General features: G+C 48.6%; 1 protein-coding gene across 4 annotated transcripts in view; it reads left to right on the top strand.

Moving 5' to 3' along the window:
• AGAP1 (ArfGAP with GTPase domain, ankyrin repeat and PH domain 1) overlaps window positions 1–21,902 on the top strand; it is a 507,675-nt gene that overhangs the window by 391,167 nt on the left and 94,606 nt on the right. For 3 of the 4 annotated variants that reach the window (XM_045560337.1, XM_045560336.1, XM_045560339.1), the window contains one exon: window positions 2,753–2,914. The exons of the other annotated variant lie outside the window; for it this stretch is intronic. In XM_045560337.1, the coding sequence (XP_045416293.1) occupies window positions 2,753–2,914 (162 nt within the window). The remainder of the gene's footprint in view (window positions 1–2,752; window positions 2,915–21,902) is intronic. 4 annotated transcript variants of the gene reach the window in all.

Raw genomic sequence — 21,902 nt, 5'->3', positions numbered from 1 at the left:
TCAGTGGGATCTAGTATTTTTAAGATATATATGAGAAGTACCACCCTAAAAAAATAAGTGTAACCTCAGGCCAAAGCAGGGAGGAGCCAAGACTGGGGACCGGACTGTGGCCTCGGTGTCGTGCACATTGAGAAGGCCCCTCGGGCGCTGGGGAGGAGATAGCATCGCGGGGTCAGGACAAGGAAGAAGTTCAGGGAAAGGGAAGATAAAAAGGGCTTTGGCCATGGCACAGAGGACATAACGGTAAAGCAGTGATGAGGGACCCAGGTTTTGGGGAGTCAGGAAGAAAACGAATGTGTGACCCACCTGTCCAGACAGAAACCTCGTCTGGAGCAGGCTAGAGGCTGTGAGCAGGCTCGGGAGCCAGACTCTTGCTTTGTGACTTGGATGAGTTTCTTACCCTCCCTGTGTGCCTCGGTTTCCTTGTTTGTAATATGCAGGTGATGATAATAACACATACTTGAGTGGGTTGTTTAGAGACTAAGTTAACCTGTGTGAAGAGCTTAGAACAGTACCTGACTGGTAGTGACTTCTGTAAGAGGCTTTGCTATTAGCACTACAGTTTCCAGTTAGGAAATAACCCTTTGAAGACTAATGGGGTTAAGGAAAGGGTGTGGGGAGGGGGATGGATGGATGTGAGTGACCTTGGGACACCCCCACCCCCAGACAGAAAGGACGCTGGTGGAGAGGGAGGACCCAGTGGAAGTAACTGGCCAGGATCCCTTAGAGGACAGGGTGGGGCCAGGCCAGGCTGGAAGGTGAGTGTGGCCGGAGAGGGGCTGTTCCTTGAGGAGTGGGGGAGAGGACTGCTCGAGCAAGGTGGTCGTGGGGGACCTCCATGGGGGCACACGAGGACGCGCACGGCCAAATCCCTGCTGTCCACAGCGCCTCCTGTCCTGCCGCCAGGACAGTAGCCCCTCTGCCTGGGCACTTGCATCTGAGGACAGAGGTCACACATGTGCACGAAGCCCAGTCCAGCCTGGTAGGAGGGAAGTCACTAGACACCAGATTGCCACAGTTCCTGCAGCTCCTTAAAATAGCCGTCAGCACTTGCACCTTTTGTGAGCAAGCGTCCACCCACACGGAGTGCGCCTGGCTGACACGGTCTCGGGGTCTTGCCCCATCACCCGCTGCCCAGGGCATCCCAAGGAGCTCCGGGGCTCCCTGAGGTCCTCTGTGTGTGTCGGGCACAGAGAATGAAGAGTGACCCTTCCCGCTGTGCAGAGGGGCAAGGAGCTCTGGTCTTGGGATGGCCAAGGAGGTGCATCTGGGGCGTTCTGGAAACCATATACATGTCTCAGATACCTTAAGTTGTGCATTTTTACATTTCTCAGTATATGATGACATTTTCTAGAACTTCACAAAATAAAAATATTTTAAATTCAGTTTGGTTTCAAGTGGCTTTATATTTGAAATCACGTCACCCTTCTGCTCACAACCCTGCAGTGGTGCCCCCTTTCCTTCAGCGTTCGAGCCCACTCCTGTCTCCAGCACCATCTCCTGCCCCTGCCGCCCTCCCCCTCCCACCCCTGCCCCAGCCACCCTGGCCTTCACTCTGTTCTGGAACTCACTGGGCTTGCTGCCTCCCTAGGGACCTCCCTGGTGACCTTCTCACTCTTTTGTCATTGTCCTGTCTTGGTTCAAATGTCCGCTTCTCAGCAAGACCTACCCTGACCACCCTATTTAAAAAGGTCCCCCCATCCCTGCTACCTCCTGCCCAACTGCCCAGCCCCCCGTTCCGGGTGCCTGTTCTCCTTCTGTCACACTCACACCTTCCCGCGTGCTCGGGTCCTGGCCCGGCTGCAGCGTCCACACCCTCCCACGGGACTCTTTGTCTTTCCAGGCCAGTGATGGGTGCCAGGCATCTACATAGAAAAGCTGCCGGCCCACAGCAGGTGCTCAGAAAATCCCCGTGGAATGAATGCGACATACTGCATAGAACTCTGTGTTTTGAATTATAAAGATGCTGAATTGTTAGGTAAAGAATTTTCAGGGCTTTGGAGGCATTGACCACCCGTGTTTCATCATTTTTTCAGTGTACTTTTCTGTGCTGGTTGAATTGCAAGTTCATTCCTGGTCATTTAGTACCACTTCAGCCTTCTCTTTGATAAAAATAAAAGTAGACATAATAAATTGAGAGTTTCACTTGTAGTGAATAATCACATTTCTGTATACTGGTTTTGAAACTTTTATCAGTATCTTCAATGAATCAAAAATTGGCGGGTCTATGACTTCTAAACCCGGTTGCTGGACATGAGTGAGAGAAAGTGGTCCCGCATTGTCACCGGTAATGAAGTGAAATGCAGTTAGGGTCACGTGCGATGTTGCGAGGAGAATAATGGAATCGGGAGTGCGCTACCTGGGCACAGAATCAAACCCGTTTAAGATGACACTTCCCTCTCTATCCTTAAGTGTCTTTATTTTATTTCTAATATATCAAGGTAATTACGGGAAGAGAAAAATAAACAGCTAACAAGCATAAACTTACCCCTTTCCTTCCCCAGACTCCAGTCATGCAAAGTAGAGAATGTTAAATTCTCCGAGGCGAAAGGTGACATAGAAGTAAGTGCTGGCTTGACTGTCAGGTGGCATTAGAGCAAGGGGCGCGTGGTCTGCAGTGCAGCCATCTCACGACGGGATGTCACCTGCAGGCCCGTGTCATAAGGAGGAATGTTGCTTTGGTGTTTTTGCAAAATCTGCTTTTCTAAGTGCTCACCCTTTGCATTCTTTTGCCTTTTCCGGTCCGATGCAGACACGGGGCTGGGCGACTCCGTGTGCTCCAGCCCGAGTATCTCCAGCACCACCAGCCCCAAGCTCGACCCGCCCCCCTCCCCTCACGCCAACAGAAAGAAGCACCGAAGGAAGAAAAGTACCAGCAACTTCAAGGCCGACGGTCTCTCCGGCACCGCTGAAGGTAAGGTTTCCTGGGGCGCCCAGGGCGAGAGTCGGCACTTCTGAACGTGGGTTTTTATTTTTCACATTTGTGAAACCAGCCCCCGCTAGAGCCATGAATGCGCAGTGATGCAGGTCCCCTCATGTGTCTTCTGTTCCCACGGTGGCACTCGGGGCCCTTGGGGCCCTCTCATCACTGGCTGATTCTCAAATTACGCAACCAAATCTCTCATCTTACCCCTGGCAATTGCCGCTGGTGGACGGTGCTGCTGGTTTCCCGTCACGGGCCTGACCGGATCCTGCCGCCGTGCCCGGGCTCGGCAAGCTGGGCTGACGATGCCCACGCCAGCGAGGTGGGCCCTGTCGTATCGTATCACTCTGGTAAAGACCATCCCCGCTCCTCATTCGGGAGTCGTCTCTGGTGTTGGCTAGTCCTGACTCTAATAAGGTAGAGCCTCCACTCTGGCTTTTAGCAGCGTGTTATGCGAAACGCCTCTTCTGTGAATACCCGTCACCTGTTTTTGTCCCGTGTGCTCTGTTAGTATTCCGGCTGTCACAGTTTGTCTTTGTTCCCTTTGGACGTGGTGAGTCCTTTCTTAGTTTTTATTCCCAGTGATGGCTGGACGTGATCTTTCTGAAGTGGCTGCTTCAAATGACATCACTGTTTTTATGCCACAGTTACATGTGGGGATCCTCAAGTGCACTTGCACACACGCACCACGTTAAACTAACTGCATGAATGTTACCTCTCAGGTTAAAGAAATACTTCAAAGGAAAATTAAAATTTCAAGACACTGTTGTCATAACACGTTTTGTTACTCGTGAGACCAACAACAATGAGAGCGTAGCCTGTGTGAGAGTTCCACGTACTCAGGAACTACCTTTAGTAAATCATGTCCTTCTTCGTTCTCTCTTTCTGCCACGCTTTTTCTGAATACTGTGCTTGTCTGAGTGTTCAGAACTTAGGCTGCAAGTTGTGAGACGGCCGCGGTAGAGGAAGTGGCCTGTCCCCTGCTGATGTCCAGAGCCGCGTCCGTAAACCCCCAGTGCGTGGTGTGCTCGCCAGAAGGAGCGGAGCGCGTGGCGTGTTATGCGTGGTGTGTGAGTGTCTTCCATGCGCCGTGGCCGTGTGTTGTTCATCTCGAGGTGACGGAGGCTCAGAGCCCCGTGTAGCTCACCAGGAAAGCCCTTCTCCCCCACACTTCTTCCCATTTTGCATCCCGTAAGCTTCCTGCTAGGAGGTTTAGCCAGTAAAAACCGATTTTCTCACGTTGTGATAAATGAGGATGATTCTGTTATATCAGCAATAGCGGAAAAATAATGCTCCTGGGTCAGAGCACCCACCCACATGCCACTGACCTTCCCACTGAAAGAGGATCTGGCCACAGATGCTGAGCGTTGACGAGACGCCTGCAAAGCCACATCCCACCCTGACCAGAGCCCTGGGGCAGAGCTGGGCAGAGGTGTGGCCTGTCTGCAGGGTGGGCAGCGCGTGTCCTGCACGTGGCACGTGGCACACGCAGGGGTGGGGTGGGGATCCCTCTAGGGAAAGGCCACGTGCTTGTTTTCACAGATAAGTGTCTTTGGTAGATGTCCTGTGTGTCTAGCTGATGTCTGTGACTTTTTTTAAAAAAACACAACCTGGCAGAAACTGAGTACCAAGTCCACCTCTGACGCCTGTATGCATTTTAGTCATCCTGCCCACCTACCGACTGCCGTGTGAGGCACATGGACGAGGCACAGCCTGCCTGTAATTTGGTAGCATTTGCGTGTTTAGTTGGACAGCTGGTCACACGCTGTCACCTCCAGCCAACGGTGAGTTTGAAGGAACTTCGAGAGGTGACCATGAGTGTCTTGGACTCCTCAGGTGTTTGGAGTCTGCTTCCTGGGTGGATGGACTGTGTGTGGGCGCCTGGCGCTAGCATGTCACCAGGCTGCCACAGAGAGGATCTGTCTGAGTGACAGCCTTGGGCCCTCACTCAAGGGCTGGTTAGTCTTTCTGCTGAGGTGGTGACGCCAGCGGACAGCAGACTCCGGGCACCGTGCTGGCTCCCGAATTAGAAATCACAGCGTCTCCGACGTGGACAAGTACGTGGCTTATGTGTTTGGAAGTTCAAGGCAAAGGTCAGAAGGGAACTGCCTCACTCTCTAGTTAAGAGTCTCATCTCTGTAACGTTGTGGCTGTGACATCCTGGGGATAGAAAATAAGCTGTAAGTTCTTTTTAAAAAGAAAATGTGTCATTTTTCCCTCAGAAAAGTTACATATCGGACTATAAATGAGTCATTTTTGTGAGCCACTCTGTATTTCATTATGTCAAAGGCATAATTTTTCCCTACATGTTAACACTTCTAAAATCAGAATGTACCCTACCATTCATGTCATTTCAGATTCAATGGTATACAATATTGTTAATAATCTTAATAACTATTAATTCCTTAAAAGTACATTATATAAACCAGTGGTCCCCAACCTTCTTGGCACCAAAGAACAGTTTCATGGAAGACAGTTTTTCCATGGATTTGGGGGGTGGGGCGAGGAAAGAGCTCAGGCGGTGATGCGAGTGTTGGGGAGCAGCTGTCAATACAGACGAAGCTTCACTCCCTCGCCTGCCGCTCACCTCCTGCTGTGACCCCCCCCGAAGTTTCATGGAAGACAGTTTTTTCACGGGGTGGGGAGGAGCTCTGCATCCAGGGTTTGGGGACCCCAAACATCCAGATTAAACATTCTGTTCTTAAAATTAAAGCTAAGTGTTTATATTTTATTTTTTGAGGGTACTGCTTAGTGATAAGAAAATATTTCTGCTTCTCTCTCCTGCAAGGTACTCTGGTCACTACCAGTGTGTTCTCTGGGGTTTGACCAAGTGCTGGAAAGTCGTGGCTACAGATACTAATATAAAAAGTTCTGTACTGTAAAGTAGTTGAATTTTATAGCCTCGACATACCCTATTGGAAGAAATGACCAGATTCAGATCTCTTTAGGGTGTAAGAAAGTAAGATGCCGTTGAAGGTTAGCTAATCCAGTCAGTGTCCCCGGGACTCCGTGGTGCCCTCAGGCTGGGTCACAGAGGACAGTCTCTCCCAGGACTGTCCGCAGAGGTGCAGGGAGGGCCACGGGTCTGGTGTGGAACCCAGTGGTGTGACAGGGCGAAGAGACAGGCACTGTCTGGGGAAGGCCTCCCCTGGGGGCTGTGGCCTTCAACAGAGGGACACATCCAGCCATGGTGACCTGGCAGGTGGGGGCCCCAGGGAAGCACCCTGACCTCACTCTCCCCGCTCTGGTCTTCTGCTGCCCCTCCACCTGCCACCAGCCCCGGCCACCTCCAACCAGAAGCCAAAGGGCCCGAGAGCCCCGGATGCGGCTGCACAGTCTGTTCCCAGGGCGGAGACGGAGCCAGCAGCAGCCATGAGACGCTCGGCATTTCGTGGTGCAAAGCCTCTGAGCTCACCGCCGGCTCTGCTCGCGTTTCACAAGCACAGGCCAGAAGGCTCTTGAGGGCGGGGGTGTGCTGCCCACTGCTGTCCCCCTAGGCCCTACCCCAGCCTGTCAGTATCGGCCAAGCTTCCCGAGTGGACTTCGGTGTCCCCCGAGCTGCACGGGACGAGGAGCCTGCCCTGCGTCCTCCTGGACTCCCAGCCGAGCACAGAGGCTCCGACGCCAGCTGCTTCCTGGGCACACTCGTTCGGGAAGGAAAGGTGAAAGGGACATGTCAGTGCCGGTGCTGCTCAACCTGGGGACGCTCCCTCCGCACACCCGGAGGCTGATGCGGCCCGTGGAGGTCAAGTTGTCCCTTCTGTGGAGTCTCCCGCTGCGTGGCTCCTCGTCGCGCCCCGTCCTCGTGGCTCTACGTGCGGAAGAACGGTAGCTAAACTCTGCGCGGGACGGCAGAGGATGCCGGAAACTAGCTTAAAGAGATCATTTTCTTATGTTTCAATTTAAAATGAATTGGATGAATCTAGTCAATTACAGAAGCAGAGGCTATGACTGAAGAATTTCTTGTCTTTGGAAGTATCTCGGGTTCCAGCGTGGTGGCCTGACTGACGCACGTGTCTGATGAGGGACGGAGATGTTGGAGGATCCGGCCAGTCACGGCTCACTCTCACGTAACGAGGTCGGGGCGCTGCGCTTGGTGACGACTGTGGACCAGTGGGCGGGTTTCAGATGTGACCAGGAAGGGTGGTGCTGGGGCCGGAAGCCCACGCCACGGAGGGAACCAGAGGTGACAGGGAGAGGAGTGTGGTGAGGGCCCGAGCCACGGCGGTGCCGCTGGTGACCGGGCAGTGGAACGTCCGCCGAGTGACATGCGGGCCTCACTTGTCCTGGCTGGCACAGGTGGTTTCAGAGGAATGGACAGGTGGATGCTTCAGGGAGATGGATTTTGTTCAGGTTTTAAACGGAAAACTCGAAGAGCCAGAGCTGCCCCAAGAGGGAGTGACCCTGTCCCCACCGGGGTGCGGCACTGGTAGGGTCTTTTTAGGGGAATTCAGGTAACAGCACCACGGCTCTGGATTCCTGGCGGGACCAGGTTCAATTACACGAGCCAGGGACAGCTCTTGGGCAGTGAGGATTTTCCAGATCTTTAATGACTTGTCACCTTTTGGCATTGTCTTTGAATTGCAATGCTTTCTGGGAATCTTCTTATCCGGGGCCCAGCATTGAGGTCGTCATCGCTAAAATGAAGCAGCAGTCCCTGCAGCCCCATTCCGGGGCCCCGAATCTAGTGGTTCTCGTTAGTTTTCTAACATTCATGCAAGTTTGCATCAAGTGCTAATTTCCCTGTTTCCCCAGTGAAAAGGCTGAAGTAGGGAGAGGTTAAGTGGCTTTCTTGTCCAGGGTCATGTTGCTGGTAGGTGACAGAACTGTCTCTTAATTCTCTACCGCAAACTCTTTCCACCAGGCAAAAAGCAAGTCTTTGAGGTATGTGGAGCGGCTTTTGAATCTAGGAGTGGGGCAGACTGAATAGCTTCCTTGATATTTCTGAGATTCCATGTAAAGACACTGACTTTTATATGGCTCATAACATCTCGAAGTTGTGTAGCAAAGATCTTTCTTTTAAAGTGCAGGGCCAGTCCAGATTTACCCAATCTTATTCTGTAAAAAGGTATGCAGAAATACCGGTGTTTTCTCCCCCCACCTGGGTTCACGGTGCTTTGTTCTAAAGGTCTCCGAGGGGGATTTATTTTCTCTCTCTCATCTTGTTCCTTTGCTCGTTCATTCTGGGTCTTTACCAGACCATTGTGTGGTTGGTCCTGGACAGAGATTGGAAGATTATCTTGCGGATGGCAAGTCACGGCGGCCCTCTCTCTGTTATGGCAGAAAATGAATTGCGCGTCGTAGCTGCCCGGATGGCAGCAAGCTATAAAGTGTTGACAAATTTCCTTAACTCCAGAGTTGTAAAGGTCACCCAGGACTTAGGTTTCCTTCACTCTTTCAAAGGAGAACCTGAAATTGTGGATCATTTTTATTCTTTCATCAAATATTAAGCAGCCACCACAGGGAAAGCACGATGTATTTCGCTTTGTGGGAGGAACTGGGAAATAGAACTCAGTTCCCATCTCACCCCAAGACGTTGGTGCCTTAATGTGGAGAAGAGACGAGCATGAGAAACTACACCGTGGATGCCAGGCAGAATAGGTAGGACAAGCGTAGGTGTTCAGAAGAAGGACAAAAACACATTGAGTTGTAAACGTTAGGGAAAGGTAACCTGTGGTAGAGTTTAATTTTATATTCTGCAGATTTAGGACATAATGATTATCTTATTTAATAAAACTCTGCAGAAGGCATCACTTTTTCATTAAATGTGGTCTATTTACAACTTAAACACCAATGGTGGTGAATTAATTAGTCACAAAATGGAGTTTTGTTTTCACTTAGATGCTAAGAAACAGATGTTGCTATTCTTGATCAGTTACCTTTTACCTTAGGACATTTTTTTATTAATTAGTTGATGTTTTGGAAGACACTTTGGAGAGAAAATAAAGAATCGTGCATGCGTTAATGTACAGGTTTTATTTTTCCTGCATACTCATTATTACAAAAAAGCAATACCAAAGTAGGTGCACGCAAGCTCTCCGTTAATCTGGAACCATCCGGTTGTGTTGACTGTCACACAGTGTAAGCCATCTTTGGGTAATTTGGGGATTATGCATGCCATGCTTGGGAGGCCAGCATGTTTGCTTTTTTATTTAGACTATAATCAGGCCATAAGTGTCATATTACCGTGAAGTTCTCATCTCTCCTCACTCCTTGGGCACAGTCAGTATGTATGCGTGTGAGGGTGCCCACGTGCGTGTGTGTTAAAAGTCATGGCCCAGGAACTGCCATCTTCAGGGTTTATTTCCTGTCTGTAGGGCCTTTCTCATTTAATTCTGCATTACTTGGAGGTGGCTGGAGGGGAGGGGGAAGGAAGATTTATGAGAGTTGACTGTGCTCTTGTTCCTGTCACTCACCACTCCTGGACTTCCTCCTTCCATCTGTGGACATGCCACCAGCACCCCACATGTCCACTCCTTGTTTTAATTTTGGCCGCTACCCTGAAAAAGAAGTCTCCGCAAACAGCTCCATAGAAACTCCATAATCAACAGGAATTTTTGATACAATAAGGGCTTCTTAATTAAATTTCCTTATCATTGAACAGTTGGTTAGTACATCTGAATAGTTGCCTTGAGCAATTAATTATAGTGAATGTGCAAAACCAAGTATCAGAACATCTTCCTGAAAGATATACCTAAAGTGCAGTAATTTTGACTCTGTTGGGGGTGTCACAGAAACTGTCTGGGTTTTGTCATCCTTGAGCTGTCAGTGACAGGAGACCCCACGTATCCTGCCGGACTCACTCCCCACAAACCAGATCACTTTCCCAAAGAGACTGAGTTCTCAGGTTGTAACTCCAGCTTCCAAGAGAACGAACTTGCTGAAATTGAGTAGATCTGGGTTTACTCTAGACATTGACATTGTAGATTAGGCACAGTTGACTCAAAAGCCATCCTGCAGTGTACAGTCTGGCCGCCACAAACACACACAAGCTGTCAGCGCTCTCAGATCCTTTGTGGAAGTCGGCAGGTCGGAAATAAACAAAGATGAGTCGAAGGCAGCAGGGGCAGCCGGAACAGAGGATTCCCATCATGATGAACCGACGGACAAGAGGAGGATTTTGGTAGTTGTTTTTTTTTTTTTTTTTTTTTAAGTACACGCAAACTAAAGGGGTTGTACTCTGGTCCATGAAAGTGCATTAAGGACTTGTGCCTGGTTCTGCGTGTCAGAGCGATGGGTGGCCAGCCTTCAGGCTGCCCACGGTCCCGTAGAGAAGGCAAGTGGGTAACAGGCTGGTGCGGGGAGCACTGGCTCCCTGAGAGCCTCTCAGGGAGGCTCCAAAGAGGGGACAGAAAGCTCACACCTCATTCTATCAAGAACGAAGCATCTGCTGTTCCAGGAAAAAATCCAAAAAGTGAGTATGAGCTAAGTGTCATTACGAGGTGGCTTAGAGCTCTAGCCAGGGCCCTGAGGCAAACCCCGGTGCAACAGGACAAGCATTCAAGCTCCCTGGTCCTCCTGCCCTGCAGAAGTGTGGACCCACCTTTGAAAGATGCAGGCCACCTGCCAGGCTTTGGCATCCATCCACAGAGAACGTGGGGCAGCACGTTTTCCTCCACCCTGGGATCGGAATTCGGCCTCGCGTGCGGGACCCTGAGTCGGCTGACTTTCAGGAGAGTCTAGGATCTGTTTTGGACTCATTTTCTTGATGGCCTAAAAATGTTTGAGCTGTCAGGGTCTCTGAATATCACGTAAGCAGTGAAATTGTGACTGACTCAGATCAGGGTGCAAAGCTGTTAGCGACAGAACTGGCTCCGGTGGCCAGTGCTGGTCAGCTCCTGTCTGCCTTGCTGTTCTGATCCTCATCTGCTTTGTAGACTCACCCCTGCCGCGTGTCTTTCATCACAGAAAGAGCAGGGCTGCAAACTGAAACATAGCGTTGAGGAGAAAGGTGCAATGCCGTGTCCGAATCTCACGCAAGAGGGTGTTTTGTCTCGGCCTTGGCAGCCCTCGGATGTTGGTGTGCCCCGCTGGACACGTGTGGCCGGGGGCTTCGGGCAGCCTGGGAGGTTTATCTTTTCACATGCTCTGGCCGAGCACTTGTCATCTTTCCTCCCCGCCCTGGCAGTGATGAAACCGGGCAGTGTTTTATCATACGTGCGGCGGAGACTTCATGCCTCTTCCTAAAGATGTGAAACTAAAGGACATGTTGACAAAAACAAAACTTGGTCTATGTGAAAACAACTTTGCAAATAGAAAGGACAAAATAAAATTGCACGCACCTTTCCTCTTGGCTTAGGATGCCACATCCAAATCCCACAGCCTGGGTGGCTCGAGCAGCAGAAACATATTGCTCATGGCTCTGTAGGCTAGGAAGTCCAAGATCACGGGGCCGGCTATGTCCCCTCCTGGTAAGGGCTCTCTTCCTGGCTTGCAGGTGGCCTTTTCCTGCTGTGTCCTCACATGGCCTTTCTAAGGTGTGTGCACGCAGAGAACGAGAGGGATGATTAGAGGGGCCACCATCATGACCTCATCTAACCCTGATGACCTCCCAAGGGCCGGTCTCCAAATACCATCACACTGGGGGTTAGGGCTTCAACATGTGAATTTGTGGGGGGAGCCACCATTCAATTCATAAGACCATGGAACTTTCTGTTCCTGTCCGTGGGAGTTAATGTGCCTGTGGCCACCACCCACCCACACTGTGCCACCTAAGGAGAATATTTCCTGCACTTGCCCTGGTGAGAAACTACTGCACAGATCGAGACTGTTCTCTCCCCTCCACTCTTCCTTCCCCGGGTCTTGGATTCATTGTTAGGATATGTCATCAAACACAAGAAAGGAAACCAGGATTGGCTCGCCGTTCTTAAACGTCTGTTACCTTATTGCATCCTTCAGGCAACCCCGTAGCGTTGGCATGTGAGGGGTGGTGTTTCTGTACTCACAAATGAGGGGAAAGGTTGAGTGAAGTTGAGTAGTTTGGCTAAGCCCAGCAGGCGAGTGTGAGCTCAGGATCCCCACCAGGCCTCTGGTACTTGGAAGTCTGTGTTTCGCTTTGTATCCGCGCCGTCCACCTGGACAGGCTTCAGGGCCTGGGGCTTGCAGAGGAGCCATCTGCAGGCTGGCGGCTCTCAGTCCTGCAGCTCCCGGAGCTGCTCCTCCCTCCGCACCCCTGTGTTTCTGCCACGCAGCAGGGCCGCGCCCACGGCTCCCGCCACTGCCCTTGAGAACTGGCCAGCAGGCGTTCCTTCACTGGTGGGGTCTTGGCCCCCTTCTCAGGAGCGCTGTTGTGGTGTGGTGTGGTGGGCTTCCTTGCAGACAAATGTCTTTTTCTCTTGCGAGTGCGTGCACGCTCGATCATTCAAATAAAAGATGCAATTCTCTGCTTCAGCTGCTTTGCAGACAGTTAGAACATACAGGATTAGACAATAGACTGCGTTACAGAGGAACATTTTTCCTGAAATTTTTTGGGACTTGTGGACATTTAATTCAGATATAATAAACCCAGTTTTTGTGTTCATTCAAAGGCTGATATGCTTTCTCTTTCTTTTCTTTTCTTTTTTTTTTGGATGAGGGGAGTGAGGGTTTTTTTAGAGATGGGGATCTTGCTATGTTGCCCATGCTGGACTTGAACTCACAACCCTCCTGCCTCGGCCTCCATAGTAGCTGGGACTACAAGCGCACTCACGCCACCGCACCCAGCTAGAGTGAGCATTTTTGAGGGCAGTTTGAAGTTGGAAGGAGGAGGGTAGTGATTGATCAATCGCCATCGTTTATTTGAATCCTGCATTGCTGATCTAAGTATTCATCAAACATCCGACCCTCCAGGCTGCCGGGGCCGTTTGTGGTTCCCGGCTCGCTCTGGTTTTATTGAGATGTGTTATTAGTGCTCTGGAGAAGGTGTGGTTTGAGAGGTAAACGCTGTGTGTTTGTTTAGTAATCTTTGCTCATCCCCCCTGCCTTCAGAGAGACGGGAGGCGCCAGGTGTGCAGCCCGGGGTCCGCGCTCCGCAGGCATCGCCGGGCACACGTGCCAACTTCACGAGGGCCTCTTGTGCATGTGGGACGTGGAGAAAATTGGCCATTTGTCTGTGGGGTAATGGGCTTTGCTGCAATATGAAAATCTCTCAAATGGTTAAATTCAATGACATTATATCAGAGTTCATGAAAAGTGCCTACTGCACACAGTTTAATTCTATTTAATTTTTTTAAGGGGAAAAAAGCAAAGGGAAAATGTTTTAGTTTTCTCTTAAGCTGATTTCTCTCCGCTTTTTCTTAAAAGTGCCTTTCTAGTTGCCACACAGTGATGTGATCATTATCTGCCACCTCGTCGCCTTGCTGCCTCTACATGCAGTAAAATACAAAAAAAAAAAGAGAGAGAGAAACCAGGGGAGCTTGTGAAGTATGACTCCCCATCCCAAGACTCATTGCCTCGATTCGTACCGCTTGACAGTAATGATCTTATTACAGCACTGTGGACCTTGAAGAGATTTCATGAGGAGAGTGAAAGGACGAACCTCCGTGTAATCAAGTGGCGCTGAATATTCCACGCGTTTTTGATCACACACTGATTGGGCACAGTTTTAGCCCATCTTCTAGTCAATTATGCATGGCCCCTGCGCTCCTCCGATAGTCAGAAACAGTGATGGCTGTTGTCTGGGTTTTGGCAGGCGGCCAGGGGTTTGAAGTGCCTCGCACACCGTCCTCCCGGGATAAGTGCTTTTTAGTTGGAATTGATTACCTTGCTTTGGGTTTTGTTTAATGGCAAAACTGCATTTGGAGAGGGCTTCAGGTGAAAAATGGACATAGCAGCCATCGAGAACATCCGGACTCCTAAGTCAATTTTTAGGTTTTTCTTGTTTCCATCTAATTTCTACTTAATGACATAACGTGTGATAATATTTAAGATATTTCACCGCATTGGCCGCCGAGCACACATGTTGAGCGTCATGGACAGGTTCAATTATGTGGCCGCCGTGTTCAGATTCCCAGATTATCCGAGCTTTGAAGAGATCTGCCGGTTAGTTTCCGTCTTGGCAAAAAAGCTTTAATTATCTAAAGGTATTTTCATCTGCAGGAAAATAGTGAATTCTTCCCACCTTAAGTGCTGTGGAGCACGTGTCAGCGTTGCTGGGGTTGGGCTCACGCTGCTGCCGTGCACCCACAGGGACTGTCACCTCAGAGCTCGTCCCCTTGTCTACTGCCTACTCTGGGTCTCGAAGTTCCGACATTGGAAAGGACTGGCTCTTTCCTCCCAGAGTGGTGTGTGTGCATGATACTGCCCGTTATAAAGATCAGGCATTTAAGCAAATAACAACACATATCAGAGAAAACTGTTGTGAACCAGGATTTTTACTTCCTCTTAGTATGCTCAGATTCCTTTCTTACAGACTGTCTCAGAATCATTAGATAGGAAAATTTCAGAGTTCTTTCTTTTCTGCCATCGTGTGCAAGGCCAAGGAATTGGACGCTCCAGAGGAAGCGATGGCTGTGAGATGTTTCTGAGAATCTGTCTTGAGAGCGTGCGGTGCGGTGGCATCAAGCCACCAGGCGGACATGAGGGAGGGCAGCACTGGCATCTCCCCAGTGGCTGTTGCAGTGACCTGACTTGACTCTTCCTAATCAAATAAATCAGTACATTTGTTCTTTTACTTGGTTTTCCTTTGGGTCTTTCTTGCCTTCTGCAGGTAGGAGTAATTCTCCCCTTCACTTGGCTCTGCAGAAAACCTGGTCAGCTGTAGGCACGGTTGCCAAATAGCCCTGAGAAAACCAACCACAATTTCTAGCTTAGTGTTCCATAAACACGCACACTGTACACAGGGTTACTGTTTTCTCAATTTCATGAAAATAAAATATTTTCTAGCATATTTTAGGTTTAACAGTGCCTCTTTCAAAGAGGAAATCAATCTAAGACCATCTGTTAGCAATGATATTGCCACCAGGTGTTGACCCTTGCTACGTGTCAGGCTCTGTGATAAAACACTTTGCATAACCCTCGCAAGAACCTGCGAGGTGGGAGCCCTATCCCCATTTTTATAACTGAGGAAACTGAGGGCCATCAAGTTTAACTAACTTGCTCAAGGCCACAGACATAGGAAGCAGCAGATCCGGCCTCCATCCAAGCGAGGGGCACTGTCACGTGTCTCCACGGTGACCTTCCCTCCCTTGGAATGTTGTGTTTGTCTTTTCACTGATCTTGGCTCCAAATATTGGCTTATCTAGGACTTTTCTTGTGGACTAAGTTTATATAAAGGATTTTATAATAGGTTATCCAAAGGATATTTCTTAATTTTAATAAGTTAATATTTAAACCTTAAAAACTGTTGATGTTTTACCCATGGCTGCGCTTCAACAGATTGACAAAATGTATTTTTATGACACTTGGAGAACATCAAACCCACCATTAACAAATGATCAACGTTTGAAAGGCTGTAACTGTAGAAAGCTGGCGCATATGATGATGATGTGTTTACAGCCTGGTAATTTTACCTGAACAACTAAATCCATTTCTCACATTTAAAGAGAATCAAAGAGTCAGTAAACTTGAAGGAACAGTCTCATCAGTGAATGCAGAATAACTCACAGTTAACATATAACTATCCTGAACAGGCCTAGTCATTAAACAATTTAAGATCTGTAAGTTTATTGACTTTCCCCCAATATGACTTGGTCCCTGACAGGAGGGAGCATCAGCTGGGAAGACCGCAGCTAGGATGGGAGAAGGAGGGAGGGAGAAGCCTTCATCTGTCCCCACAAATCTTGGTCACACACTTGGATTAGTGGGAGCCACCACTGTGGTGTGGTGGTTTGAAGCAGTTTTCTTGGGCAACTTTCAAATGGTGAACATCACTTGTACTGTCATTGGCTCCAGGGGACTGCTGGAGATTGGTGTTCTCAACCTCCCTCACCCTCCTCTGCTGTCCCAGGCGTAGGGAAGGGACAGAGTGGGTTTGGGCCCCACTTCTCTTTGGACAGCACAGAAACACCCCACCGAATCTGCTGGTGGAAGGGTGGGGACAAAGCCAGCCCATGGCATCATCTCTTCCAGACTGGCACTGTTTTGCCCTGAGTGGTTCCAGAATGACATCGATGAGTAATTGATTTTCTTTCATTCCGGACATTTGAAGATTAAAATAAGGCCAGGCACAGTGGCTCACACCTGTAATCCCAGCACTTGTGGAGGCAGAAGGATTGCTTGAGGCCAGGAGCTCGAGACCAGCCTGGGAAATAGTGATATTCTCTGTCTACCAAAAAATAGAAAAATTAGCCAGTTGTGGTGGTGTGCACCTGTAGCCCCAGCTACCTGGGAGGCTGAGGCAGGAGGATCGCTTGAGCCTCGGAATTGGTGGTTGCAGTGAGCTTGGGCAACAGAGCAAGACCCTGTATCCAAAAAAAAATTTTTTTAATAAAAAATTAAAATGTTAGTATCAAAAGTGACTTGTTACATTCTATTTATAATTGACAGCTAATCAGCTGAGTTTGCCCGGGAGAGCTATTTTTTCAACGTTCTTTTACTTAAAGAGTTCTAAGGCAGGATTTGAAACCCATTAATTTATAGGCCAAATGTAAGTCTTGCTTTACTTTTTGTCCCAGCCCCCAAAAAATATGTTGTGTGACCTTGACGGAACATTCCGTGAGCCATCCAGGTCTGGGTGGAGGTGCTCACTGAGGCAGGACCATCCACTCAGAGTCCGGTCCCTGGGATGCCGGGGCTTGGGGGTGACCCCAGGGAGGGCCAGGATGGGACCGCAGGACAGGGCTGCAGCAGGAGCTCAGCTGCTGGTGTTGCGGGGGCACCAGGGCCGCTGCAGGGGGCAAGGCTGGGCGGGGCCCACCTGGCCTTCTGCTCCGGCTCAGGCCCCCGCCAGCGCTGGTCCTCTCTCCGCTCCCTGAGACCTGGCCCCTTTCCTCAGTCTTTCTCTGTGGTTCTCCTTTTTTCTCTAAGACTTTGTCTTATTTTTTCTTCCCATCCATACCTTAATCTTTTTCTCCCTTTCTTATTCTCTTTCCTTATTTTTTTTTCTTTGCTGAACTTTTTTATTGTGGCAAAATGCAGTCGTGCACCACATAAAGATCTTTCAAAAGTGGACCACATATATGATGGTGGTCCCACGAGATTGCAAGTGTTTGTACTGTACCTTAGGTATGTTTAGATGCACAAATGCTGAGCCACTGTGTCACCGCTGTCTGCAGTATTCAGTACAGGGACGTGCCGTACAGGTGCGTAGCTGTAGTGTAGGAGCATGGACTATGCCATTTCGTTTGTGCGAGTACCTTCTGTGATGTTCACACCACGATGAAATCGTCTAAAGATGCGTTTCTCTCTATCCCCATCATGAAGTGACTTGTGACTGTATATAACATAACATTTGCCATTGTAGCCATGTTTTAGGGCGCAATTCGGTGACACTAATTATATTCACACGTTCACGGCATTGTATAACCATCACCACTATCTACTTCCAAAACATTCTCATCCCTCCAAACAGAAATTAACTTCCCAGTCTCCTCTTCTCCCAGCCACTGCAACCTCTAATCTACTTCCTGTCTGTGAACTTGCCAGTCTGGGCATTTCATGTAAGTAGAATCACACCGTATTTGTCCTTTTGTGCCTGGCTTCTTTTATTAGCACAGTGGTTTGTGTTGTAGAGTGTCTGAGGACGCCCTTCCTCTGTATGGCTGAATAGTATTCCACTGTGTGGATGTAACACATTCTGTCTGTTTATCTATTGGCAGACACTGGGGCTGTTTCCACCTCTGGGCTGTTGTGGGTGATGCTGCAATGAACACTGGCACACACATACCTATTTGAGTCCTTGTTTTCAGAGTATAGACCTAGGAGTGGAATTGCGGGTCGTGTGGTACTTCTGTGTTTAGCTTTTTGATGAACCGCCAGATTCTCTCTTTTCTTACATCGCTGTCTGACTTCACTTATTCCTCATCCATAATGTGGAATTAAAGAAGCTCTTATAATTGAGCGAATCAACTTTTAGGCTCCCTATTAGTTATAAAAATATGTGACCTAAACATGTTATGATTTCTTTTCAAAAAATAAAAACAGAAAGTCCTAAATATTTTTAGTTAAAACTCGTTTTTACAGGTATGTGAGTGACGACTGATCCCCTGTCCCTGCCCCCATGGACCAGTCAATAAGATGGTCCCTGCCGGAGACCCTGCTTAAGGTGCACCTCAGAATTCCCCGTCCTTAGCTGCTCTTCCCCGTCAGAAAGAGATTTCTACACTTGAAGGCAAACGTTCTCTGCGGAGCGCGGCTCTCTTCCCCGAGCGTTAGTTGCTTAGTCGGGGCACGTGGGCATTTCTCATTGTTTTAGTTTGTCTGCAGAGGTCAGCTTTTTCCATTGTCTCTGAAACACTTGCATTTTTCCTATAACTTGCCAGTAATGAGTGGCCCAGTGGCTAAATGGAATCTTAGAGACAAGAGATTATTATTTCTTTTTTATGCCGACTCCACTTTGGCCAAATGAGCTCCCAGATTTCACTTTGGAATCTGCAACTTGCATTCCTTCCCCAGGACCCCTGCCCCGCCTTTGTGCTGTGGTCAGCACGCATTTCCCAGATGGGGTGTCACTGTCACCACCCCAGTTTTGGTCACTCAGATGATTTTCCAAAGGGTGGTTGGTAGTCCACACTGCTTGTCGGGCGGTGGTGGTGCTCTCGTGCCTGTGCGTCTTTGCCTCGGGTCCTACAGGCTGTAGTGTGGGTGTCCTGAGGAACACGGACAGTCACAGTGACCATGTTCCATGGCTTCCTTGGCTGACGATTGTAGAGTTTTTCTAATTTTCCTGTTCCTGAGAGCCTGCATCCCCTGGGGATGTCCCTCAGATAGTGCTGTAAGGTTATTGTCATTCAAGACGCAGGCAACACTAGAGCCTCATAACTCGTTACTTCCAGTCTTTCCTTCTTCCTTAGAATTTAGGTATTTTTGATTCAAGCTGATAGCAAGCACCGTCCCTGCCCACTGACAGGTGCTGCTGTGTCCAGCCATGCGGACCAGCAGGTATGTGTCTGCCGTCTAGAGCAGAGCTCCCCAGAGATGAGCCTGCAGCCTCTGTGGGCTGGGACTTAGGACAGTACAGCTGGGAAGGGTTGTGTCTGCTTCGTGATACCGCAGCCTCCCCTGGAAGATTCAGAAGCCGCGAGCTGGCAGCGTGTAGAGTCTCAGTCACTCACGTGTCTGAGTATTGGTGCTGCCTGTTGGCTGGGACCTTAGCTGGGGCTGTCACCCAAAACACCTGCATCCGACCTCTGCATGTGGCCGGGGCTTCCTTCCAACCTGGTGACTGAGCTCCAAGGCTGGGCGTTGCATGGAGGAGACTCAAAGCTGGGTGGAAGTTACGTTTCCTCCGTGACCTGGCTCAGGAGGTGTCAGTTCACCTGTAGTCAACACAGTCACGGAGTCTGCCCAGGATCCAGGGTAGCAGAAATAGATTCTGCCTCTTGATGGAGAGTGGCAAGGTTTCAGGAGAGCGTGTGGGCCTGAAATATTGCCATGGCCATTTTTGGAAAATAGAATTTGCCAAAAATATAGTAAGAAAATATACAAATAGGTCAGATTATGATCAAGGCAGTAAAACAAAATAAAGCAGAGTGAGAGGACTTGGGACCACCAGGGTGGACAAGGTGATTTTCTGCACAGGCAGCCAAGAAGGGCTTACTGAGGACACCCTGGAGCAGAGACCCCAAAGAGGCGAGGCTGCAGCCAGGTGGGCCTCAGAGGGGGGGCACCTTCCTGCCAGGGGAACTGTGTTTTCCCTGTAGCTGTGATGGCCACATCACACGTGGCTCTTGTCCGTAGTCAATGTCATGTGCTATACACTCATTTATGTTCTCCTGTGTTGTTTAAAACAAGCTGATTTTACCTTGATTTCTGTGTTGCAGTTGTTCTCTGATAATGTAACTGGAGGAACATTATATTTTATTTTTGAAGAATTATTATTTCTTATTTCTTCATCTTTTAATTTAGAAGGGTCAGTATAAAAGTATTTCAATATCTTCTAGCTTGTTCTCCACATATAATTATATTCCAGTATTTATAGGATTTATTATATCCAAGCAGGGATGATGAATCAGAAAATTATATAATTTTAAAAGGGGTCCAGAGGACCATCAAAGACAACGGGGTGCTAAAGAAAAATGGGTGGTTTTATGGATACCACTGACAGTCTAAATGGAAGAAGGTCCGCTCAGCCGGCTGACAGGGGAGGGCCAACATAGTGAGACCCCGACTCTAAAAAAAAAAGTGAAGGTGAAATACAAAAAAGTTTTTTAATAATTTCACTCCATATAGAATTATTTTCAAAGGTTGGTGAATGGCATCAGAATTTTCCAAAAATTGGAAGAAGACATGAACAGTTATTACTGGGTATTCTCCTTTCTAGTGTACTGCCAAAATGAAGGCAATCACATAAGGCCATCCTGCTTCATGGGTAATTAAGGCATTTCCTTCTGCAGTCCCCGATTCTAATGAAGAAATCTCTCTTTTACTGAAATATTTCTTGTAAGGGTTTTATTTCTTCTCATTGCTCCGACTTTGGAAAATGTTCTTTTTACCTCTGATTGTCTCCTATAATGTCTTCTTGAATTGTGAGTCGGGAAAAAAAAAAAAGAAAGTAAAGGTTCTCCACAGATTCAGACTTTTAAAAAATGCCTGGAATCTTGCTGTCCATGAAAGTGAGACACCCAACCGTGCAAATGTGTGGATTTCTCTCTCATCTCTCAGGGTCCGGTGGGACTCTGCTCACCTGGTGTCTCCTCCATCCACAGGATATGGCAAATCCCAGGCAGGTGGCCGAGAGTGGACAAAAGCTGTGATGGCAGCAGGATATTAGCCAGGTGGAGGCAGGGTGGCTAGGCACAGAGGCTTCCAGGATTTGAATTGCAGCTTCTTGGACCTCCCCTGGACACTGGACAGGAGCCTGGCCATGTCGTCAAACTGGAAATGTCTTTGCACTACTGTGACAGCCTCTCACACTGAAAGTTCCCTGGTAAAATAGTCGCAAAAGTTAGTTACCATCCGTAAGTGAAAAAAATCTATTTTATTTTAAGGCATGATTTTTTTTCATCTGTGTGGCCTGAAAATGACTTTAGCAGAGGCTCTAGTTAATTTCTGAAGTTCTTTTTCCTAAATATTGATAGGATAAATAGGATATCCAACTGTTTATAGTTGTGCAGTAAAACACCTGGCTGTTTTTGGCAGGGGTGGTTGACAATGCAGTTGACAATTACTGCCTTGGGGCAGGTTGGTCTGCCTTGTCTTTTGACATGCTACAGTTGTTTGAAACATTTTGCTTGGGTTTTTCTTTACCTTTCAACTAGATTGAAAGCCCAAAAAAGCAAGAGACTAGTCTCATACTTCCTGGTGTCCCTGGAAGCTCAGCATGGCCTGACACACACATGGTGTGGGCTCTATGGATGCTAGTTCTCAGAGCAGAGGAGTAGGGTACCTCTGTGGGCCCACATGGGGGTACTGATTGGATTTCCAGTGTATTTCTTTTCTACAAGTATGGTTTTATGTAATAGAAACCAATATTTCCAAATGTTTGCATCATGGATGCTGTCAGCAAGGTGCTCTGAAAGAAAATGTTTGGAGAATGCTGCGGAGTCTGTCTCCCTCTGGGAGCTTTAGATGCACGTTACCAAACAAAAGGCTCCGAGAAGCTCTCCGTTAAAAAAAGCAACACTCGTTTACCTTACTTAAACTCCCTGTTACCAAACTGGTTTGCCAGTTTGCACTGTTGTGTTCTCAAACACACTTTGGAGAATGTCGGGGCCACCAAAGAATACCGTATTTTCGTCACTTACCAGCGTCCTGAAACCTCCTCACCTCTCATTTGGGAAAGAGTCAGAGAACAAGTGGGATTTTGCTAATATGAAGACCCGAAATATTGCAAATGTCTGTAGGTATGTAAGTCCTAGGTGGTGTTTCCAGCTTAGAAAGTTACGATGACCCTTAAGGCTGT

Source organism: Lemur catta, chromosome 8 (genome assembly GCF_020740605.2).
Source record: "Lemur catta isolate mLemCat1 chromosome 8, mLemCat1.pri, whole genome shotgun sequence".
Lineage (NCBI taxonomy): Eukaryota > Metazoa > Chordata > Mammalia > Primates > Lemuridae > Lemur > Lemur catta.
The sequence above is the reverse complement of the archived record's forward strand: the minus strand, read 5'-3'. Positions and strand labels throughout refer to the sequence as shown.